This window comes from Rhinoderma darwinii, chromosome 9 (genome assembly GCF_050947455.1).
Source record: "Rhinoderma darwinii isolate aRhiDar2 chromosome 9, aRhiDar2.hap1, whole genome shotgun sequence".
Classification (NCBI taxonomy): Eukaryota; Metazoa; Chordata; class Amphibia; order Anura; family Rhinodermatidae; genus Rhinoderma; species Rhinoderma darwinii.
The window spans coordinates 912,501-935,949 of record NC_134695.1 but is presented as its reverse complement, the minus strand read 5'-3'; the positions used below and the strand labels follow the sequence as shown (position 1 = coordinate 935,949).

The window sequence follows — 23,449 nt, the reverse complement described above, 5'->3', positions numbered from 1 at the left end:
AGAGCTCAGACTTGCAGTAATTGCATCTATGTGTGAAGTTCTAAGGACAGAAATTCTTATATAAATATCTATACAAAGAGCTATGTCTTGAGAGAACAAGGATGTGATTGCAGCAAGACAGTGATTCCTCTACTCTTCCCTGAGGCTTAATAGCGATTCCAGAAACAGAAGTTTAACATAGTGTATATAACAAGCACAATAAAATATTTCAGTCATGTCCCCATTTTCCTTCCCTTAATACTGTATGTATTAGCATCTGAGATCAGTATGTAGCCAGATAGAGCTCTTTATTTTAGGGCATTTAAAAAATATAAAATACGGTACTTCTACATGATACTTCTTGCAAATATCATTTGTGGTAGACTAGCAAAAAGAAGGAAACAGATGGAAGGGAGTGCAACTGCAGGATCAGACTGCACAGTGTTTGTTTGTAGTTTGTTACCATGGAGACACATACTGTATGTCCAGGTAGACCTAAAACAATAGTAATAGTTTTTATTAAAGAGTATTTGTAATTTTTTACATTTTATATTAGATGCAGTGAAGCAATAATTTCAAAGATGGACCTTCCCTTTATATACTGACTTATAGATTGATTTTGGCCGATAAAAATTAAAAAAGATAAGCATCATATATTGTACAATAAGAAGCAACAAAAAATGTAAATCAAGATAATAAGGATTAGTATGAAAATTAATAATAAAAAAAAGTCTTTGTAGCATTTATATGATGAAATAGAGTGATATTATACTAACCTTTCTACTTCTTGTATGGTCTCAGGTAGAGGCAAACCAAGTGTCTCTGGAAGGAAACATGTAGTAATGCCAGAGACTATAGGACAAAGGCTATAAATAATGAGCGGTAGATGAAGATAATAATCAGCTGTCATCTGAATAAGTGGAGCAACTATTCCCCCAAGCCGTGCCATCATGGTACCTAGTCCCATGCCAGACTGTCTGCAATAAAGTTATAGGCAATTATCAGTCATATGGGATCTTTAGGTCTCTCAGTTTTTCTTTCTTACATTGGCTGTTTACGCACCTGATGACAGTTGGGTACAATTCACCAGTGTATAGAAACAGACAGTTGAAAGATGCTGCTAAGCATCCTTTTCCAAAAACAGCCATTGAGGTTCTCACGCTCTGAAACTCTAAAAAACAAAGAAAGACAATAACTTAGCAGAAATTCTGACCAGATTACCCCAAAAGGTACAAGTAAGTACTCAAATAAATCTTAATATAAATTAAAATATGAATATGATTGACACCATATAAAGTACATAGTAGAATTGAATTGAGACAGCTTAGAGGTAGTGTTCAGAAACAAAAGATAAAACACAGCCTGTATGAGGTTGACAAAATAAAGATATAAAAATTGTAAACTCACCCCTAAAATGGCCAATGGCCCTTTCCCACCCCTGGGCCTTTGTTACGGCTTTTGAAAGCATCCAGAGATGCAAACTGGATGTTGGTCATTGAGCTGCTTTCTACTCTTCTACATGAGGTCATGACTGCTGATCATGTGATGGTGAAGTATACAAAACTTTAGAGTTGAATGCTGCCATTTTCATTTCTTCATTTTGTGGACCCAAATAAAACTAATGCTGACTATAGTGGGCTCACTACTAAAGACTAATCTGGTCATTTGGTCAATAAATACTTGATGTTGGGATGAGATAAGCTGTTCCAACAATTATAATCACTCAATATCACTCAAGTACAATTTTTGAAAATCTCCATGCAATACAAGTCACACGACCCTTCCCTCTCAAAGAAAATGGATGGTGTTCTCTACTGTGGTATGAGATGATGGCGGATGGTTGGTGAGACACCTTCCTGCCTATGAACAATTTAACCAACCAATTAAAAGTATTACAAATTGATTACCTTCAGGAACAAAGATATTCACTAAAATTGCAATTCCAGCTAAGATTAAACTACCAGCTTGCAGAACACGACGTCCTATGTATGTCAGGACAAAATAGGACAAGAACTTGGCTGGAATATCGACTGTTCCAAAGATAACCTGAATAATATAGATTCTAAACCCAAATTTCTGAAGGTCCATGGCTAGACCATAATAAGCAAAGCTGGTAGAGAACCTATATATAAGAGCAGAGAAAAAGACCATTACAAATCAAGGACTGATGTGTCTTAAGCATCACTCGGAGAAGGCTGACATTACAAGGTTAGTCTAAAATGTAAGAATACTTATTATTACAAAATTTTCGCATAAGGATATCATGAATACTTACCAAGTACAACATATACAAAAAGATATCCGACGCACCACAGGTGTCTTAATCAGATCCAACACAGAATAGTTTTTCCCACAAGCAGCATTTATTTCTCTTTGCATGTCATATTTAATTGTCTAGAGGCAAGAGAAACACGTTGGAGTAACACATTGATCAAATATTAGTTGACATAGTGGCCTTCACATATAGGGTGTATAAAAAAAAATCCATGGTTAAAAGCTAAAAGAGCAATTTATGGCCATGCATATTAATTTAAATGTATTATTCCTAGTGTCAGGATAATATCAGGACAACCAAAAATTTTAAATACACAGCAACAGTCTCATAAAGTATAGAAAAGGTGTATTTGCTGCTCAGGACTGCTCAGATCAAGCTCTCCAAAATAGGATTAAAGCTTTCTGAGGTCAGAAATAATTTTAGATATACAATGAAAATAAAAATATGGGAAAGGTTGCTGCCTGAAGGTGAAATTTTACATCTCAAACAACATTATTGGATTGAGTTACTTTTATATGGCATTTTTATTAAAAAAAATACAAAAACATATATATATTTATATTAAAAAAAAAATAGAGACAAACAAACAAGCAAGCAGACTAAATATCTCATCTCCAAAGGCATTTTTAAATAAGGCATTCTCGACCAGTTTACTGATATACAAGTTCTAAAAGTATTAAGAAAAGTTAAGTTCATTTTTTAAATTCAATGTATTTTTTTCTATTTTACTCTTGTTTTTACGTTTTAAAAAATGTTACATTCAGGAAATTATGGTGACTGATTCCAACAGATGCTACTTACATAACATGCATTATATATTCTCCAAAAATAGTGGAAATCCCCACATCTCTAACTCAACCAAGTACTTTGTGGCAAAAGTTGCCGCAGTCTAAAAATACTGAGCAATCCAATGCGCAACATCACACAACATTATTTTAAACTCAATGAACAGACGTTCCTGCTCCATCTTAGCATATAAGACTGAAAGGTGAACAGCTAAACTTAATTATGATATAATCTCCTGTCCCACTCGCCCCTTAGCATGCTTTAGTTAAAAAAATTAGCACAGTGCAAAAGTGAGAGACCCCATTTTGTGTATCTAATTCTTAGTCAAATCGACCATTAAGTACATGGGCATAATGCTCATAGAAGTGCTGAGTAGTTTTTCCAGTTTTCACTCTGTTTTGGTAGTTTTGCTTTCAGTACAGAAACCTGCAGGGATTTTTTTCTGTGCTTCTTATAAAGTTCAGTCTTAAGCTGGCCATACAGAAGAGATTTTAGACAGCTGATTTAGACCATTTTGTGCCGACTGTCAGCACCTTATGATGACACAAACGTGACAGATATGTGTAGAAAAGTTGATCTGCCAAGTTGTATTTTTTACAGTAATTGTCGAGTGCAGTCCTTGGAAAGTCGTTTGTGCCAAACAACAGATCTGCTTCCCATCACTAGAAGCCCAAACTAGTCCACAGATTAAGAAAGAGATTGATGGCCAATTTGTCATTTTAATTTAAACTACAATTTTGGAAACTCCTGTTTTTTTCAATAATGTACTTAAAGGTGTTTTCTGAGATCCCCAATCGACTGACTGCAGGAAATGGCCTAAAGTAAAAGAAAACTTATACTCACCTGATAAACCTGCTGCCACTCCAGCACCATTGCTCCAGTGGTATTTAGTGCTCTTTATTTACCTAGCTGCAGCGATGACGTGCCATATACCCCACATGACCGCTGCAGATAATCACTGGCCTCAACAGTACACCGCTAAGACTAATGATTGCCTGCAGCAATCATGTACGGTACATGGGTACATTAGTGCAGCAGCTAAGTAAACAAAGAGTGTCTGGGACCCTCAAGCGGCTGCAATGGAGCGAGAGTGGGTTTATCTGGTGAGTAGAGATTATTTTTTTTATTTTAGGTCATTCCCTGCAGTCAGTGACTTTTTGGGGATCTCAGAAAATCCCTTTAATATTGGAGGCTTCTTAATGGACATTTTGACCGAGAATTAAGTATACAAAATGGTGGTCTATGACTTTTGCTTAGTACTGTATAATCACATTGGAACATCTATGGGTGTCTTAAACTGTAAAAGCAGATATTTTCTAGTGATGCAAAACCGATGTGTAAAATTTACCTCCACTGAAAGTTTTTCCCCCTCTTCCACCTTTCCATTAATTTTGGCCACTTTTTTTAGGTCTTTGATAGCTTGTTCATATTTCCCACCTAGAACAAGCCAGCGACTGGATTCGGGAATCCACCTGTGGTCCACAAACATCAAGTGAAACAGCACCGTTAAAAAGTTGCTATTCTGTAGCCTGGTATAGAAATTACATGACTAATGCCCCAAAAAAAAAAGAAAACGCCGAAACCCTGGGTCGGGCTAACTACTTGGCCTGTCACATGTTGATTGTTTATATGCTTGTAAAACATTTTAACTTTATGAATAAACGTAAAAAAACTTTTATTGGAATATCATCTCGCAGTACTGCTCTATGTATTATTGATCGTTAATCATACATTATAGTGGGGAGTTAATATTATCTTTGGATGGAACCATAGGTCCAAACAAGATCACAAGTAACTATAAATGCAGAGCTATACATCTACTCGCTGATGGTGGAGTCTAGAATCTAACAAAAAATGGAAGAAGAGGGACTTATTGATGCAAGTATGGCCTGTTTGAGCAGTAAAGTCAGGGCCTCTTCTAGCTTTTCTACTGCCTGAGGCAAAAATTAAAATGGCACCCCCCAGATCTTGATTGACATCCCCCTGGCTGTTTTACATCACTAAGCAGCCTCCTCCAACTCTTGTGGATGTGCCGTTGCCTTTTACTCCCTGGCATGCACGGTGCAGTGTGGAAGCCGGGCAGAGTGCACCTCACTGCACGGTGTGTGCCCAAGTAGTACAAGGCAATGGCGCATCAGAGAAAGTTGGAAGAGACTGGTAGTGATGTATAACAGCCAGTGGGATGTCAATCAAGAATGGAAAGGTGGGTTTGGAGGCAGAACTATGGGACTCTTTAGGATAGCGGTACCGCGCCATGAACATTTAATGATTAATTAGCATACAGTGTGCACCGTTTTAATATGGGATTTTATAGATTTTGCTGCATCTGAAAACAACATACAGTGGAAAGTTTGGAAATATTGTCAGGTCATGTATTACTGCATGGTGGCAGTTCAAGGGGTTAAAACTACCTGACAGGTTCCCATTAAATATACAATGAATTGAAAACAATTCCATCTGCCCTGCAATTTTATTATTATAAATATATCCTATATAATTACAGCTCCAGGACCAAGCTCATACATATTTACAGTATCACAACCAAGCTCTAGAACAAAGCTCAGTACATAAAAACAGCACTAGAACAATGCTCAGTACATATATACAGCACCAGGACCAAGCTCAATACATATATACAGCACCAGAACAAAGCTCATTCATAAATACAACACCAGAACTAAGCTCAAGATATATAATATATATGTATATACACACACACACACACACACACACACACACACACACACACACACACACACACACAGCACCAGAAGCAAACACAGTACATATATACAACACCAGTACCAACTCAGTACATAAATACAGAAACAGAACCAAGCTCAGTACATAAATACAACACCAGCAGCAAGCTCAGTACATAGATACAGCACCAGAACAAAGCTCAGTTCATAAATACAACATCAGAACCAAGTTCAGTACATATATACAGGAGTAGCACCAATCTCAGTGCATAAATACATCACCAGAACAAAGCTCAGTACATAAATACATCACCATAACCAAGCTCAGTACATAAATACAGCACCAGAACCAAGCTCAGTACATAAAAACAGTACCAGAACCAAGCTCAGTACATAAATACAACACCAGAACCAAGCTCATATATAAATACAACACCAGAACTATATGCACTGCATCAAACCAAGCTCAGTACATATATACAACACCAGAACAAAGCTCAGTACATACAGTGGATAGAGTGGAGAAAAAAGTCTACACACCCCTGTTAAAATGCCAGGTTTTTGTCATGTTTCAAAATCAGTGCAATATGATAATTTCAGAACTTTTTCCACTTTTTAAGTCACCTTTAATCCGTACAAGTGTATTGAAAATCAAACTGAAATCTTTTAGGATGGATAAAGAAAAATAAAGAACAAAAATAATGTGGTTGCATAAATATGCACACCCTTAAACTAATACTTTGTTGAATTACCCTTGGACTTAATGACAGCATTCAGTCTTTTTGGGTAGAAGTCTATCAGCATGGCAGATCTTGACTCGGCAATTGTTGCCCACTCTTCCTTGCAACACTGCTCCCAATCTGTCAGATTGCGAGGGCATCTTCTGTGTACAACCCTCTTCAGGTCACCTCACAGATTTTTAACGGAATTCAGGTCTGGGCTCTGGCTGGGCCATTCCAAAACGTTGATCTTCTTCTGGTGAAGCCATTCATTTGTTGATTTGGATGTATGCTTTGGGTCGTTGTCGTTCTGAAAGGTGAAATTCCTCGTCATCTTCAGCTTTTTCGAGTCCTGCAGGTTTGTGCCAATATTGCCTGATATTTGGAACCGTTCATAACGCCTTGACTAAAGCCCCAGTTCCAACTCCAGACAAAGAGTCCCAAAGCATAATGCTGCCTACACCATGCTTCACTGTGGGTATAGTGTTCTTATGGTGATGGGCAGTGTTGGCTTCGCGCCAAACATAACTTTTTGGAATTATGGCCAACAAGTTCAATCTTTATCTCATCAGACTATAACACGTTTTCCCACATGCGTTTGGCAGACTTGATGTAGGTCTTTGCCGGGCTGTTTTTCTTTGTTAGAAAAGGCTTCCATCTTGCCACTTTTTGAGGGATGTCCAGTTCTTGGTAATCACTGTTGGGCCAAATATAATCCACTTCTTAATGACCGTCTGCATTGTGTTCCATGGTATATCTAATGCCTTGGACAGTCTTTGCTACCCTTCTCCTGACTGATGCCTTTCAACAATCAGATGTGTTGTAAGCTCTTTATGGACAATGGCTTTTGCTGTCACATGCAACAAAGAAAATGTCAGGAAAATCCTAATAGAACAGCTGAACTTTATTTGGGGTTTCACTGAATGACTTTAAATAATGGCAGCTGTGTACTGACTACTATTTAACATGAGTTTAAATGTGATTGGCTAATTCTGAACACAACCACACCCCCAATTATAAGAGGGTGTTCACATTTATGCAACCACATTATTATAGTTTTGTTAAGTTTATTTTTCCCCTCTAAATCATTTCAGTTTGTTTTTCAATGCGATTGTACAGATTAGAGGTCACGTGAAAGGTGGAAAAAGTTCTGAAATGATTCATCCTGTACTGATTTTTTGACATGACAAAAACCTGGCATTTTAACAGGGATGTGTAGACTTTTATATCCACTGTATATACAACACCAGAACCAAGCTCAGTACATATACAGAACTGGGAACGGAACAAAGCTCAGTATGTAAATCAGCAGAAATGCAGCTCAATTTACTGAAACCCCTGCCATATAGGTTTGTAAGGTGTAAAACTGTATCTCCCAGCATGGCCCGAACAATGGTAAGGATATGCTGAGAGTTGCTGTTTCATAAAAAAAAAAAATTATACCATCAATCACATCACTGCAGATAATACAGAGACTACAGTACTGATTAGAGGCAGAGAAAATATTTACATTGAGAGACTCACAGGTGACATCTTTTCAGATTCTAGTTGTTATTTTTCTCTTTTCTTCTCCATCTGTCCCTGACCACTATGATGAGTTCTCCCAGCCACAGACCATTTCTGCAGTTTTCCACTCAGATGTCTTCAGCTTCTCACTTTTCAAACATTTCTGCACTTATAAACAAACATAAATTCTCATGGTGCCACACACTACTCCCCTAAATATATTAGTACCATACACTGCACCTCTAATTATAATAGCACCATGCACTGTGTCGCTGATAATAACAGCACCATACACTGTGTCCCTGATTATAATAGCACCATACACTGTGTCCCTGATTATAATAGCACCCAACACGGTGTCACACACACACAGTGCCCCATGTAGATAGTGTCCCCCTATAGAGCCCCCTGTAGATTGTGCCCTCCATAGAGATCCCTGTATTTAGTGCCCCCCATAGTGCCCCCTGTAGACAGTGCCCCACATAGAGCCCCCTGTAGACAGTGCCCCACATAGAGTCCCCTGTGGATAGTGAACCACATAAGGCCCCCTCTAGACAGTGCCCCACATAGATCCCCCTGTAGACAATGCCCCCACAGAGTGCCCCCTGTAGACAGTGCCCCCTGTAGACAGTGCCCCATATACATAGTGCCCCCTATAGAGCCTCCTGTAGATATTGCCCCCATAGAGTCCCTGTAGACAGTGGAGCCCATAGATCCCCCTGTAGATTGTAGCTCCTGTAGATAGAGCCCCACGTACAGCCCCCTGTAGATATTGCCCTACATATAGCCCCCTGTAAATAGTGCCCCAGATATAGCCCCCCTGTATTTAGTGGCCCACATATAGCCCTCCTGTAGATAGTGCCCCTTATATAGCCCCTGTAGATAGTGGCCCACATATATAGCCCCCCATAGATAGTGCCCCACATATAACAAACTTTTAACAGAAAAAACAAAACTTTACATACTCACCTGATCCTGTTCCCGCTCTGTGAGCAGGTCTGCTGGGGCTGAACGACGCAAGCTGCACGCGATGATGTCATCACGCCGCTTTCTGCCCTGCCAATCAGCACCTTTCAATGTTGCAAGCGGCGCATTGACATCATCAAGCCGCTTGCGCATTGAAAGGTGCTTATTGGCATAGTGCCTTGTCCTTGTATTCAACGACGCAAGCGGCGCTATTACGTTATCGTGCCGCTTATGTCATTGAATGGCGCTGACAGGTGGGGCATGGAATGCCCCGCCATTCAGAGCTTATGCAGTGCTTATACGTGTAATTGTATCTGCTGTCTATACATGCTTGTACAATTATAGTGCAGAAGGGTGTGGCCCTGGATAAAGTACATACTGTACTGTATCTCTATAAGGCACCTTGGACTTTGCCTTTACCTGCTCCAGAATGAGGTGTGTGCATTTTTAGAGAGTGTTATTTATATATCTGCCCAATAAATTAATGGTAAAGACTGCATATATGAAATTAAAATATAGGTGAAAATAAATAAATGCTGCATTAGAAAAAAACTGAAATCCTTAAAAAATGTAAACTATGATTGTCAAAAAGGCAAAAAATGTGGACTACTTTCAGGAGTTTAGTGATTAACTAAATTTATAAATTCTGCTAAGACGAAGCTATTACCTTGCAGAAGATAACACCTTACGTATGTGATATCAATATCATAAATAATCAAAGCATATACTGGCTGTAGATGTAGAGTGTACAAAAATAGGAAGGGTAGGAAGGGGCAAATAACTTGATCTAAGACCCCATGCACACGAACGTAAAAACACCCGTAATCACGAGCCGTAGACTTCTATTGGCCACGGGTACCTCCCCATATGCTTACGAGAAGGTGCCCGGGCCGTTGAAAAATATAGAACATGTCCTATTTTAGGCCTTAATTACGGCACGGGCAGGCCCATAGAAGTCTATGGGGCTCCCGTAATTACGGGTGACTACGTGTGTGCACCCGTAATTACAGGAGCGTTACTAGGCGACGTCAGTAAATAGTCACTGTCCAGGGTGCTGAAAGAGTTAAAGAGGCTCTGTCACCAGATTTTCAAACCCCTATCTCCTATTGCAACAGATCGGCGCTGCAATGTAGAGAACAGTAACGTTTTGTTTTTTTTTAAAAACGAACATTTTTGGTCAAGTTATGAGCATTTTTATATTTATGCAAATTAGCCTTTCTTATGTACAACTGGGCGTGTTTAAAGTTACGTCCAACTGGGCGTGTATTGTGTGTGTTACATCTGGGCGTGTTTACTTGTTTTACTAGCTGGGCGTTGTGAATGGAAGTGGATGATGCTGACGAATCTGCATCATCCACTTCTCTTCGTTACCACCCAGCTTCTGGCAGTTCATAGACACACAGCGTGTCCTCGCTCGTTCCTCCTGTGGGAGGAAGTGAGTGACGTCACAGCGTGATCTCGCGAGGACACGCTGTGTGTCTGTGCACTGCCAGAAGCTGGGTGGTAACGAAGAGAAGAGGATGATGCTGATTCGTCAGCATCATACACTTCTATTCACAACGCCCAGCTAGTAAAACAAGTAAAAACGCCCAGATGTACATAAGAAAGGCTCATTTGCATAAATATAAAAATGGTCATAACTTGGCCAGAAATGCTCGTTTTTGGAAAAAAAAAACGTTACTGTTATCTACATTGCAGCGCCGATCTGCTGCAATAGGAGATAGGGGTTTGAAAATCTGGTGACAGAGCCCCTTTAACTGATCGGCAGTAACTGTTTCAGCACCCTGGACAGTGACTTCCGATCACTATATAATTCAATGTGTAAAAAAAAATAGAAGTTCATACTTACCCAGAACTCCCTGCTTCTTCCTCCAGTCCGACCTCCTGGGATGATGTTTCAGCCCATGTGACCGCTGCAGCCAATCACAGGCCAATCACAGGCTGCAGCGGTCACATGGACTGCCGCGTCATCCAGGGAGGTCAGGCTGGATGTCAAGAGAGGGACGTGTCACCAAGGCAATGGCCGGGTAAGTATGAATTTCTTTTACTTTTACTACGGAAAGGGCTGCCCCTTCTCTTTATCCTGCACTGATAGAGAGAAGTGGCTGCCGATTAGTGCAGTGCAATTTTGCAGCGAAAACGTGCCCGTAAATACGGGTGGAATACTGGTGACACCGGACCCGTATTTACGGGCACGGGTCCGTAAATACTGGTGCAATACGGTGCAATACGGGTTGAATACACGTCTTTACGGGAGGACAAAAATACGTTCGTGTGCATGGGGCCTTAGAATGGGATAAGAGAAAGGAAGAAGAAAGAGAGGGAGAGTGAGAAGTGGGGCAAGAAAAAACGGGGCAAAAAGAAGGAAGATAGAAGGAGAGGAAAGTCAAAGGGAAGGAAAATACAGAAAAATAGGAGGTGGCTGTGTGAGAGGTGGGATTAGACCCCAAAACCGGAGGCTAAGGCATAGCAAGACAGCCAGGGTTTAAGCTGGGGTGCACCAGTTCAATACAAAGTCACCACAATCTCAGAATGTGGTATGGAAATCTGCAAGGAAATTATCATATGCAATCATCTGCTTTACTGCCTAGAGAATGAAAGGTCAGTAGTTAAAACTGGATTATGAAGAAAAGTTATAAAGTAAAGAAGCACTTCCAAGGCATACCTGCACATATTGAATTGGAAAACGCTAGACTAGATTCCAATATTCCAAGTAAGAAAGAGAAAGGGAACTAAGTCAGATCAAGACATTTTAGTCCCAGATAGGGTAGATGCGGTGAAATGAAATTGAAAAGAATTTCATTGAGCTTTAAATTGAAAGAGAATGAAGCATTAGAATACTTAATAAGTTGGTTGAATGCCTGGAGAATACCAGAGAGTGGGTTCTAGTGAAATTTTAGATAAAGGAGTAAAGATTGTGGTAAAAACTGTATTAGATATTGAAAGGAATCAACACTGTTAAAACCCTAAATAATATTGATCACTATAATCATCTTGGTTGGGTATATATTCACCAATCAGCCATAACATTAAAACCACCAGCCTAAATTGTGTAGTTCCCACTCATGTTGCTAAAACAGTCTGTCAAGGTATGGACTCCACAAGACCACTGAATGTGTCCATTGATATCTGGAACCAAAATGTTGGCAGCAGATCCATAAGTTCTGTAAGTTGCGAGGTTAGGCCTCCATGGATCGTACTTCTTTTTTCCGCACATCCCACAGATAATTGATCAGTATGAGAGCTGGGGAATTTGGTGGCCAAGTCAAAACCTTGAACTTTTGTCATGTTCCTCCAACCATTTCTGAACAATTTCTGCAGTGTGGCAGTGCGCATTATCATGCTAAAAGAGGACACTGCTATTAGGGAATACCTTTGCCATGAAGGGGTGTACTTAGTCTGCAACAATGTTTAGGTAGGTGGTACGATTCAAAGTAACATTTACATTAATGCTCCGGACCCAAGATTTCCCAGTTAAACATTGTTCAGAGCACCACACTGCCTCTGCCAGTTTCCCATAAAGCATCCTGGTGCCATCTCTTCCCCAAATAACCGAAACACACTCACCAAGATGTCCACATGATGTAAAAAAAAAACTGTGATTCATCACACTAGGCCATCTTCTTCCATTTCTCTTGGCCCAGTTCTTATCCTCATATTCCCATTGTAGGCAGTTTCAGAGGTGCACAGGGGTTAGCATGGGCACTCTGACTGCTCTGTCGCTATGCAGCCCTAAACACAGCAAGCTGCGTTCTGACACATTTTTATCATAGCCAGAATTAACTTCTTCTGCAAATTGTGATACAGTAGTTCTTCTGTGGAATCGGACCAGATTTGCTAGCCTTCACTCCCCAGGAGCAACAATGAGCCTTGGGCGCCCATGACCCTGTTGCCGGTTCACTTATTTTCCTTCCTTGGACTACTTTTTGGTAGGTACAAACCACTGCATACCAGGCACACCACAAGATCTGCCGTTTTAGAGATGTGCCGATCCTGTCTTCTAGCCATTACAATTTGACCCTCGTCAAAGTCACTCAGATCCTTACGCTTGCCCATTTTTCCTGCTTCCAACACATCAATTTTAAGAACTGACTGTTTACTTACTGACTAATATATCCCGCCCCATAGTAGGTGCCATTGTAACAAGAAAATTAATGTTATTCAATTTACCTATTAGTGGTTATAATGTTATGTCTGAACAATGTTTGTATTCATAGTAAGAGACTCTCAAGCGATCTCCACCTGACAGAGTTTGCAGTAACTTCAGAAGATTAGTGGTTAAGAAATCCTGGTTGGAGTGTTACCACAAACTTTCCTCGATCACAGGGGATGCTTGATGAAGATCTCAGTGAGATCAAAATGCATTGCAGTTATCCTTTGTTGTCTTTTATAATAAATTTTCCGCTTTTATATGGCATTACACGATCGGATTGACAATTCATTTTCTGGACATTAACCTTGTATGCATCCATCAGTGCCCAGTCTTGGAAGTCAAAGCTTTGCTTGAAGCTACTTGTGTCTATTATTTTTGATCACAAGGGAAAGATCTGTAGTATGCACCATCAATAACAATTTAAAATACACGAACATTGAACTTTTTATAAAAAAAAGCTTGTATGTTATCACAGAAATCACCATAATTATCAAATGGACATAAAAGTGTCAAACTTTTTAACTTTTCATCTTTGTGTCTTTGGTAATTTTCCCCTAATAACATATCAATTTCTGCTCTTCTTTTAACTTATTAGAATTGATTAAAAGGTCTCTTAATTATAAAAAGTTTCTAGGATCACTCAGCTTTCCTAGTCTTGAATGTCAAAAAATATTTTCTACATAATTAAGAATACCTGACATTCAGGACTCCAGGAAAGCTGAAATCCCTGTTGAAGCTATAATGGTGAGGGTATTGAAATTAAAAATGAGTATTTAAATGAGAAAACGTATACATTACCATGTGTATAAAAAGTAGATGAGGAAGGGAAGGGATGCAGCTAGCTGCAACATACGCCAGTCTTCAATGAGAAATCCCAGGCCCACTAACACCAGCTGACCAATTGTGTAACAGTATCCAGAGGCTGTACTGGTGAAAGTCCGAGACTCTGTGGGAATCCATTCCACAACTATTGAAAGACCAGAGTTAAAGATGTATTTCCATTTATTTAATCCATTTTCATATGACAGCCAACCTAAATATATAGACTTTCCTAAATACTTAGATTTTTCCAAAATGTGCAGTTTGCCAGATATAGCTCCACATCCATCCTGGGTCCCCCTCTTTTTGGTAGCTTGTTATCAAGAGTTGTGGCCACGTTGAGCATGAGCAGTGGTCTCCCATTCCTTTAGTGAAGAGGATGACAGGGGTCGCGAGAGCACAGGCGCAGTAGCCCTTGACCTGGCCACCTCTTAGCAGCTCTATCAATGCCTATAGAAGGCACCAGGGCATGCACAGTAGCCCTGGAGCCGTTTAATAGTGGTGCACATGTTTAGGGCAGTGGCGCGATTACTTAATCGCTTCCCTAAACTATCAATCAGACTGAGGAGTACCAGCCATTGCAAAGGGCATCAAACGCAGAAGTGCTAGGCAGTGATGGACATGGAGTGCAGGTAAATGGGGAGATGGGGGTAACACTTTAAGATTATTTTACATAATATTTATTAAAGCTAATTTGTATTCTTAAATTACTGAGATCAATTACTAGATATTATATTATAATAATGTATTATCATCAATTCCCTTATATAAAGTCATTATTGGAATCACAGCCTTTACAGACAGCAACAATCCACTAAGAATTGTCAGGGCAGCACATTGTTTCTGCATCATGCCTAGAGTTAGTATCTAAATCTCTTTTTCATGAAATGGCTCTTTGAGAGTAATATCTAACTGACTTATAGTATACTGTATCTATTATACCTATGAGATATTAGAATAATACTCTAATTGGTATATATTTATTTATTCATTCATTCATTCATAAATCATTGAATTATTAATTTATTTCTTCTTTAGTTCATTGAATCTTGGAATATTAGATTTTATACTTGCTTAGAGAGTAGGAATTGAGAATAATCCCAGAGAGAGCTGTCCCAGTCAGAAAACGAAAAACACAGTACACAATGTAGTTAGGAGCAACGGACGCACATATTCCAGTCACAAACATCTGAAAGTTTGACCAAATATTCAACGGTCTGCGCCCAAACCTTGGATAACAAATAAGGATAACATATTAGAATACCTGCATTTCGGTGACATCATTCTGTTATGTATGAGGCTACAAGATTTTTATATATTATATTGACATGTCTCTTTTAATATCAGTTACACAATGAATGAACATATTGTTTTCAATAGATTTTTATGAATTTTTGTATCACATCACACTGGTATATTGATTGCATTTGCAATTTTTTTTTTTTTATATATGCAACTTTAATATTCCCTAATTGAAAAATATGTCTCACTCTCCATATATAGCTGAATGGGTATAAACTATAATAGGTGGACTACAAATGGTGTTTCCCCTTCCTTGTAAAAACCTTTAGGTCTCTCAGACTAAGGCCTCATTTACACGAGCGTGTGCGTTTTGCGCGCGCAAAAGGCACTTGACAGCTCCGTGTGTCATCCGTGTATGATGCGCGGCTGCGTGATTTTCGCGCAGCCGCCAGCATAGAGATGAGGCTAGTCGACGTCAGTCACTGTCCATGGTGCTGAAAGAGTTAACTGATCAGCAGTACCTCTTTCAGCACCCTCGACAGTGCATTCCGATCACCATATCGAGGTTCGTACTTACCGAGAACTTCCCGGCCGTTGCCTCGGTGACGCGTCCTTGGTGACGCGTCTTTGGTGACGCGCCTCTCTTGACATCTGGCCCCACCTCCCTGGATGACGCGGCAGTCCATGTGACCGCTGCAGCCTGTGCTTGGCTTGTGATTGGCTGCAGCTGTCACTTGGACTGAATTGTCATCCCGGGAGGTCAGACTGGAGGAAGAAGCCGGGAGTTATCGGTAAGTCAGAACTTTTTTTTTTTTACACGTTCACATATATTGGAATCGGAAGTCACTGTCCAGGGTGCTGAACCAGTTTAACTCTTTCAGCACCCTGCACAGTGACTGTCTCCTGCCGGGTTCGGTCAAAAAGAGTTTGGCCGAACCCGGTAAAGTTCGGTTCGCTCATGTCTAAAACACTCCGTTCGGATGTTTGTAAACAGAAAAGCACGTGGTGCTTTTCTGTTTACATTCAGTTTGACAGCTCTTGCGCGAATCACGCAGTTCGCACGGAACTGCTTCCGTGCGACCTTCGTGGTTTTCACGCACCCATTGACTTCAATGGGTGCGTGATGTGCGAAAAATGCACGATTATAGAACATGTTGTGAGCTTTACGCAACGCACTCGCGCTGCGCAAAATTCACGCATCGTCTGCACTGCCCCATAGAGTAATATAGGTGCGTACGACACGCGTGAAAAGCACGCGCGTATATTACGCTCGTGTAAATGAGGCCTTAGCTAGTTCTTCTATGGAGAGGGAAGTCCTGCAAACAAAGCCTGCACTACTGGAGGTGCAGAGAGGACCTGTAATATGTTAAATGCAGTGGCGTAACTACCGCCATAGCGACTGCTACGGGGCCCGCGGGATGAGGGGGCCCGTGTCGCCCGCCGGCACGGGCCCCCACCATGGCCGCATGCTCCGCTAGCAGCCGCTATGGCTGCTACAGCGGGACGCCACTGAACACTACGGCAGAGCAGGGAGGTATCTCCCCGCTCTGCCATTAAACAAAAGACATGAATCCCCTATCCACAAGATAGGGGATACATGTGTGATCGCTGGCAGCGATAAGGAGAACGGGGGACTGAAAGTCCCCTGAAGTTCTCCATCACAAACCTTGGACTTCCAGGGTCTGTGTCGGCAGCTCCATTGAAATGAATGGAGCGCCGGTCGCGCTTGTGCGCATGCGTGACCAGCGCTCCTTTCATTTTTATTGAGCTGCCGACACAGACGCCGGAAGTCAGAGGTTAGTGATGGAGAACTTCAGGGGACTTTCAGTTCCCTGTTCTCCCTATCGCTGCCAGCGATCACACATGTATCCCCTATCCTGTGGATAGGGGATGCATGTTATTTGTAGGCACACTATAGGTCGCATTTTTTTTTGGGGGGGGGGGGCTGTATGGCGTTCCCTGCAGGGGGGGGCGCTGTATGGCGTTCCCTGCAAGGGGGGGGGGCGCTGTATGACGTTCCCTGCAGGGGGGGGGCGCTGTATGGCGTTCCCTGCAGGGGGGGCGCTGTATGGCGTTCCCTGCAGGGGAGGTCGCTGTATGGCGTCCCTGCAGGGAGGGGTGCTGTATGGCGTTCCCTGCAGGGGGGGGTGCTGTATGGCGTTCCCTGCAGGGGGGGCGATATATGGCGTTCCCTGCAGGGGGGGGGGCGTTGTATGGCGTTCCCTGCAGGGGGGGGGGCGCTGTATGGCGTTCCCTGCAGGGGGGGCGCTGTATGGCGTTCTCTGCAGGGGGAGGCGCTGTATGGCGTTCCCTGCAGGGGGAGGCGCTGCATGGCGTTCAGTGCTTCCCGTTCCTTGCTACCTGTAACCTGTATCCCTTGCTATCCTGGTCCAAGTGCCGCATGGAGTTGGAGTTGTGCTGCGCTGAGTACCACGCCTATCCTGCTACACCACGCCTAGTGCCTGCCTGCTGCCTAGTCCCAGCCGAGCCTGTCTTGCTAATGTCTGAGCTACTACAGGTACACCTATACGAACTATAGACTGTGACCTGTGTCCTGTTGGTCAGCTGCCATACCGTTAAGGCAGTACGGCCTAGTGGGTCCACGTATCCAATGTGACAGGGAGGGTACGAGCTCCTGATTCTTATTGCTCTGGGGGGAAGGAGTTATCTCCCCCATAGAGCCCTCAACAGTCAGTCAGACGCTCTAACCCCCCTTGCAGTATAACAACTTCTGAGGGCTCTATGTGGGGATTATACTGCAAGGGGGTTCTGAACATATGACTGACTGCAGAGTGCTTTATGGGTGGGAAATAATTTCACACACAAAAATTCAGAAACGAAAACACCCTATATACAATTAAACCTAACAAGACACACTATATATTCAAACCACACACACTCTATACACACACTACATGCCCACACTATACATACACTCTACATACACTATATAGACTTACATTATACACACTATAAACTCTATACACACAGCACACACTATATAGACTTACACTATATACACTATAAACACACCACACACTAGATAGACTTACACTATAAACACTATACACAAACTACCACACTATATAGACTTACACTATGTTCACTATATACACACACATCACACTTACCAGAGCCTCTTCCTCTGCGATGCTTTGGTGCAGCCTACAGGACCTTAATCATGTGACTGTGAGGTCCATACAGGTCCTACTCCTCCTAGTTGCAGTCTTGCCGTTATCAAGCTGCTGCTGGTGGTGTAGAACGGTGGTACAGTACTCAGCAGCATAGAGGAGCAGACTGGCATGGAGAGTAAGTCCAGCATCTGCCAATCACTATCTCTGACAGTCCGCTCTCTACAGCTTATGTGCTGTGCCGCCCTCCCCCTGTTCCCTGGCCTAGCTCGCCCAAGTAATTGACTCCCCCTACACCCCCCCACCCACCTCTTCATCAGCAGGTGAGACCGATGACTGCGAGAATGCGGCTGGCAGCAGCCCTGCATCGTTTTTTTAAGTTAAGGGCAGTTCAGGCGGTCACACACACTGGGCCAGAGACATCCCATAGATGTCGATGTTTGCCTGGGACTTAGTCTCTCTGGACTAATTAGGTGCTAACAAAGTTGCTCACTGCTTAATACTCATTAACATCATAATGTTAGTTTGGGTACCTGTGTAACGCTGGCCATACACATTAGATGTATTTTGGCCGAACCAAACGATTTTGGCCGGACAGATCGATTATCTAATGTGTATGGCGGTGTCCCGACTCTCCCCTGACAGCAGATGTCTGGGAAATTTTGAATTTCAACATTTCTGATCGTTTTGTTCGTTAGTAGATAAGCTGCTGCCAGAGGAGTCTGCCAGCGCCTTTCTCTACACGAGTCGTGCGTGTATGTGTATGGGAGTTCGAGAGAAATAGCTGTCAGTAGAACGATTGTTTGGCCGACAGCTATTTAAAGTGCATGACCAGCTTAAGGGTGCCCGTTTATGATGCAGTCGAGCTGCGGTAGTTGTCTTTCCTTGAGAAGTGCGAAACAAAACCGCATGCAGCTTTATTACGAATTGCCGCGGTTTTTGGACACACTGCTTGAACAGGTAAAGCACATTAAAACCACAACAGCTACCGTGGATCGGCCGTATTGTGAGGCACCAATACAAGATTTTATTTTAACAGAGGAGAGATTCATGGGTATTGACAGATAAAATAGGATAAATTACATACTCACCATCATCTACAACGGCCAAGAATACTCTGCTAACTCAGAATGGAAGCACTTTCACTACCTTGACCTCCAGTCAAAATGCATAATACAAATATTAAATTTGTAATCGTATGAGCCTCACATATTGACATGATTCTTTATCCTCAGGCCAGAATCTAACTGATCAAATACCAAACAATGCAGCTTTCTATATTTGAATAATAACGTCATGTGATCCATTGGTGTGTATAAAAAAAGTTTACTGTATGAAAAGTTCATTTTATCTATTTTTCATTTACAAGTCTGTCGTCTACGTTTTTTTGCTGCAGTTTGTTAGGCAAAATTGTCTAAAATATTTTATTATGATAATAAAAAAATGGTAATAAAAACACATACACTACTGTTCAAAAGTTTAGGGTCACTTAGAAATTTCCTTATTTTTGAAAGAAAAGCACAGTTTTTTTCAATGAAGATAACATTAAATTAATCAGAAATACACTCTATACATTGTTAATGTGCTAAATGACTATTCTAGCTGCAAACGTCTGGTTTTTAATGCAATATCTACATAGGTGTATAGAGGCCCATTTCCAGCAACCATCACTCCAGTGTTCTAATGGTACATTGTGTTTGCTAACTGTGTTAGAAGGCTAATGGATGATTAGAAAACACTTGAAAACCCTTGTGCAATTATGTTAGCACCGCTGTAAACAGTTTTGCTCTTTAGAGGAGCTATAAAACGGACCTTCCTTTGAGCTAGTTGAGAATCTGGAGCATTACATTTGTGGGTTCGATTAAACTCTCAAAATGGCTAGAAAAAGAGAGCTTTCATGTGAAACTCGACAGTCTATTCTTGTTCTTAGTAATGAAGGCTATTCCATGCGAGAAATTGCCAAGAAACTGAAGATTTCCTACAACAGTGTGTACTACTCCCTTTAGAGGACAGCATAAACAGGCTCTAACCAGAGTAGAAAGAGAAGTGGGAGGCCCCGCTGCACAATTGAGCAACAAAACAAGTACATTACCTAGAGTCTCTAGTTTGAGAAATAGACGCCTTACAGGTCCTCAACTGGCAGCTTCATTAAATAGTACCCGCAAAACGTCAGTGTCAACGTCTACAGTGAAGAGGCGACTCCGGGATGCTGGCCTTCAGGGCAGAGTGGCAAAGAAAAAGCCATATCTGAGACTAGCTAATAAAAGGAAAAGATTAATATGGGCAAAAGCACACAGACATTGGACAGAGGAAGATTGGAGAAAAGTGTTATGGACAGACGAATCGAAGTTTGAGGTGTTTGGATCACACAGAAGAACATTTGTGAGACGCAGAACAACTGAAAAGATGCTGGAAGAGTGCCTGACGCCATCTGTCAAGCATGGTGGAGGTAATGTGATGGTCTGGGGTTGCTTTGGTGCTGGTAAAGTGGGAGATTTGTACAAGGTAAAAGGGATTTTGAATAAGGAAGGCTATCACTCCATTTTGCAACGCCATGCCATACCCTGTGGACAGCGCTTGATTGGAGCCAATTTCATCCTACAACAGGACAATGACCCAAAGCACACCTCCAAATTATGCAAGAACTATTTAGGGAAGAAGCAGGCAGCTGGTATTCTATCTGTAATGGAGTGGCCAGCGCAGTCACCAGATCTCAACCCCATAGAGCTGTTGTGGGAGCAGCTTGACCGTATGGTACGCAAGAAGTGCCCATCAAGCCAATCCAACTTGTGGGAGGGGCTTCTGGAAGCATGGGGTGAAATTTCTCCCGATTACCTCAGCAAATTAACAGCTAGAACGCCAAAGGTCTGCAATGCTGTAATTGCTAATGGAGCATTCTTTGACGAAAGCAAAGTTTGAAGGAGAAAATTATTATTTCAAATAAAAATCATAATTTCTAACCTTGTCAATGTCTTGACTATATTTTCTAGTCATTTTGCAACTCATTTGATAAATATAAGTGTGAGTTTTCATGGAAAACACAAAATTGTCTGGGTGACCCCAAACTTTTGAACGGTAGTGTATATATATCATTTAAAAATGCAAAAAGCTTTCTTCTGCTGAAAACGAAAGTATATTAATATTTTCAATTTTAGAGAACGTAAGCTCTATTTGAAAATGCATTGCTAAAATGACATGTAGTATCAAAAATGTGGAAATCTCAAGCTTGATTTTTAGAAAAGTAAATCTTACTTGTCTGATAGACCCCCAAATACAATGGATCCAACCAGCACTCCTGCCATGTAAATGGATTGAGCAAGTTGTCTCATTCTCCTCCGATTACAGACCAAATCCCACTATAAGAAAAATAAAAATGTAATGTGCAACTGTAAGGCTGGGTTCACATGACCTATTTTCAGACGTATTGGAGGCGTTTTACGGAAAATCTGCAGCAAATCCAGTAGCAGAAAAGTGGATGAGATAAAACAAATCTCATCTACATGCTACGTAAATACTGAGCGGAAAAAATACTCAGAAATTGAACTGCGGTGTGGAATTTTGTTCCGCAGCATGTCCATTGTATTTGTGTAAACGCTGCTTATTTGTTGCAGGCTTTTCCCATTGATTTCAAAGGGGAGGTAAATCCCGCTATCAAATGTATTTTTGCTGTGGGTTGAAAGCGATCCCGTCACAAAAAACGCAATTCAGGAAAAAAAAACTCTCAAACTTACCCAGAAGTCTGTATTCCTCCCTCCACTGTGGTCTCCTGGAATGAATGTAAGTTTCATTAAATTTGACCACCGCGGCCAATCACAGGCTGTAGCGGCGGTCACGTGGGATGAAACATTATGCCAGGAGGCTGGCACGTGTGACGTCAGATGGCCGGTCTCATGGGATGAGGCTTCATCCCATGTGACCACCGCTGCAGCCAATCACAGGCTGCAGCAGTTTCTCCTGGGATGAAATGTCAACGCAGGAGGCCGGCCTGCTAGCAAGCCGATTATTCAGCAGTTTTCCGCTGCGGACATTCCGGGCAAAAAACTGCACTAGTTTGGTCCGCTTTTTCGCCCGGAATTTCCTGCGGCACACAGGGCGGATACACTGCGTTCTTTTACGCAGCGTATCCGCCCCGTGTGAACACGGCCTAGAGGTTCCCTACTTATTATGATTTTTTTGCCAGAAATACCCTTATCACTTTTAATTTCTTTTTATTCACTGGAAAGGACTGGCAGACCTTAAAGGGGTTTTCCCATGAGGGTCATTTATGGCATATCCACAGGATATGTCATAAATGTCCGATAGATGCAGGTCTCACCTCTGGGACCCGCATCTATCTCTAAAACGGGGCCCCCTTTGTCTGCTCTCACTGCCTCCCGGCCACTTCCCGGTTATATGGTTGGGAGTTACGAAAACAGCGTAGCTCGCTGAGATGCTCTGATTTCGTAACTCCCATAGCAGTGAATGGCAGTTACAGAAGGAGAGTAGTGTGTGAGCTACGTTGTTTCCGTAACTACCATTCAGATCTATGGGACTTACGAAAACAGAGTAGTTATGCTGTTTTCGTAACTCCCGACCATATAACCTTTTTCATGCTTGGAATTGACATGGTTCAGCCGCAACACAGAGCGGCCGAAAAGGGTTTAGGGGGTCCCATTCTACAGATAGGTGCGAGTCCCAGAGGTGGGACCCGCATCTATCTGACATTTATGACATATCCTGTGGATATGTCATAAATGTCTCTCTGTGGAAAACCTCTTTAAATTCTACCAAACCATTAGTTTCATATACACTATAAGGCCAAAAGTATTGAATGACATGCAATGCTACACTTCCCATGCAGTAGGGGAAATGAGTGGGGAGACGCAGATTAAAGTTGATTGTAGAAGGGTGGAGATGTCAAAAAGTGTTTTTTTCTTGTGAAACAACCATTTTATCATTTCCCTGTACAGACATATCAGACTGAATCCATGCCTGATTTATAACCTACAAAGTTTAACTTTCTTTATTTCTTTTTTAAAACGGGTTATGTGGGGACCGAAAAGTATGATCAGTGTACTCACTGCAGTATGTGAGTACACTTGCTAATATACATTCCGGTCCCCATTTGCTCTGATGATGAGATTTTAATAGATTTTTACAGCGCTGGCTGGGAAATGGAAGTCTAGTGGCAC

At 41.7% G+C, this 23,449-nt stretch overlaps 1 protein-coding gene across 1 annotated transcript in view; it reads right to left on the bottom strand.

Moving 5' to 3' along the window:
- LOC142660236 (solute carrier family 22 member 6-B-like) overlaps nt 1–23,449 on the bottom strand; it is a 30,027-nt gene that overhangs the window by 4,116 nt on the left and 2,462 nt on the right. Inside the window, exons 2-9 of the mRNA XM_075836819.1 lie at nt 21,531–21,634; nt 14,980–15,134; nt 13,885–14,053; nt 4,389–4,512; nt 2,255–2,373; nt 1,887–2,101; nt 1,042–1,150; nt 756–956 (exon numbers count right to left, since the gene is read on the bottom strand). Coding sequence (XP_075692934.1) covers nt 756–956; nt 1,042–1,150; nt 1,887–2,101; nt 2,255–2,373; nt 4,389–4,512; nt 13,885–14,053; nt 14,980–15,134; nt 21,531–21,634 — 1,196 coding nt within the window. The remainder of the gene's footprint in view (nt 1–755; nt 957–1,041; nt 1,151–1,886; nt 2,102–2,254; nt 2,374–4,388; nt 4,513–13,884; nt 14,054–14,979; nt 15,135–21,530; nt 21,635–23,449) is intronic.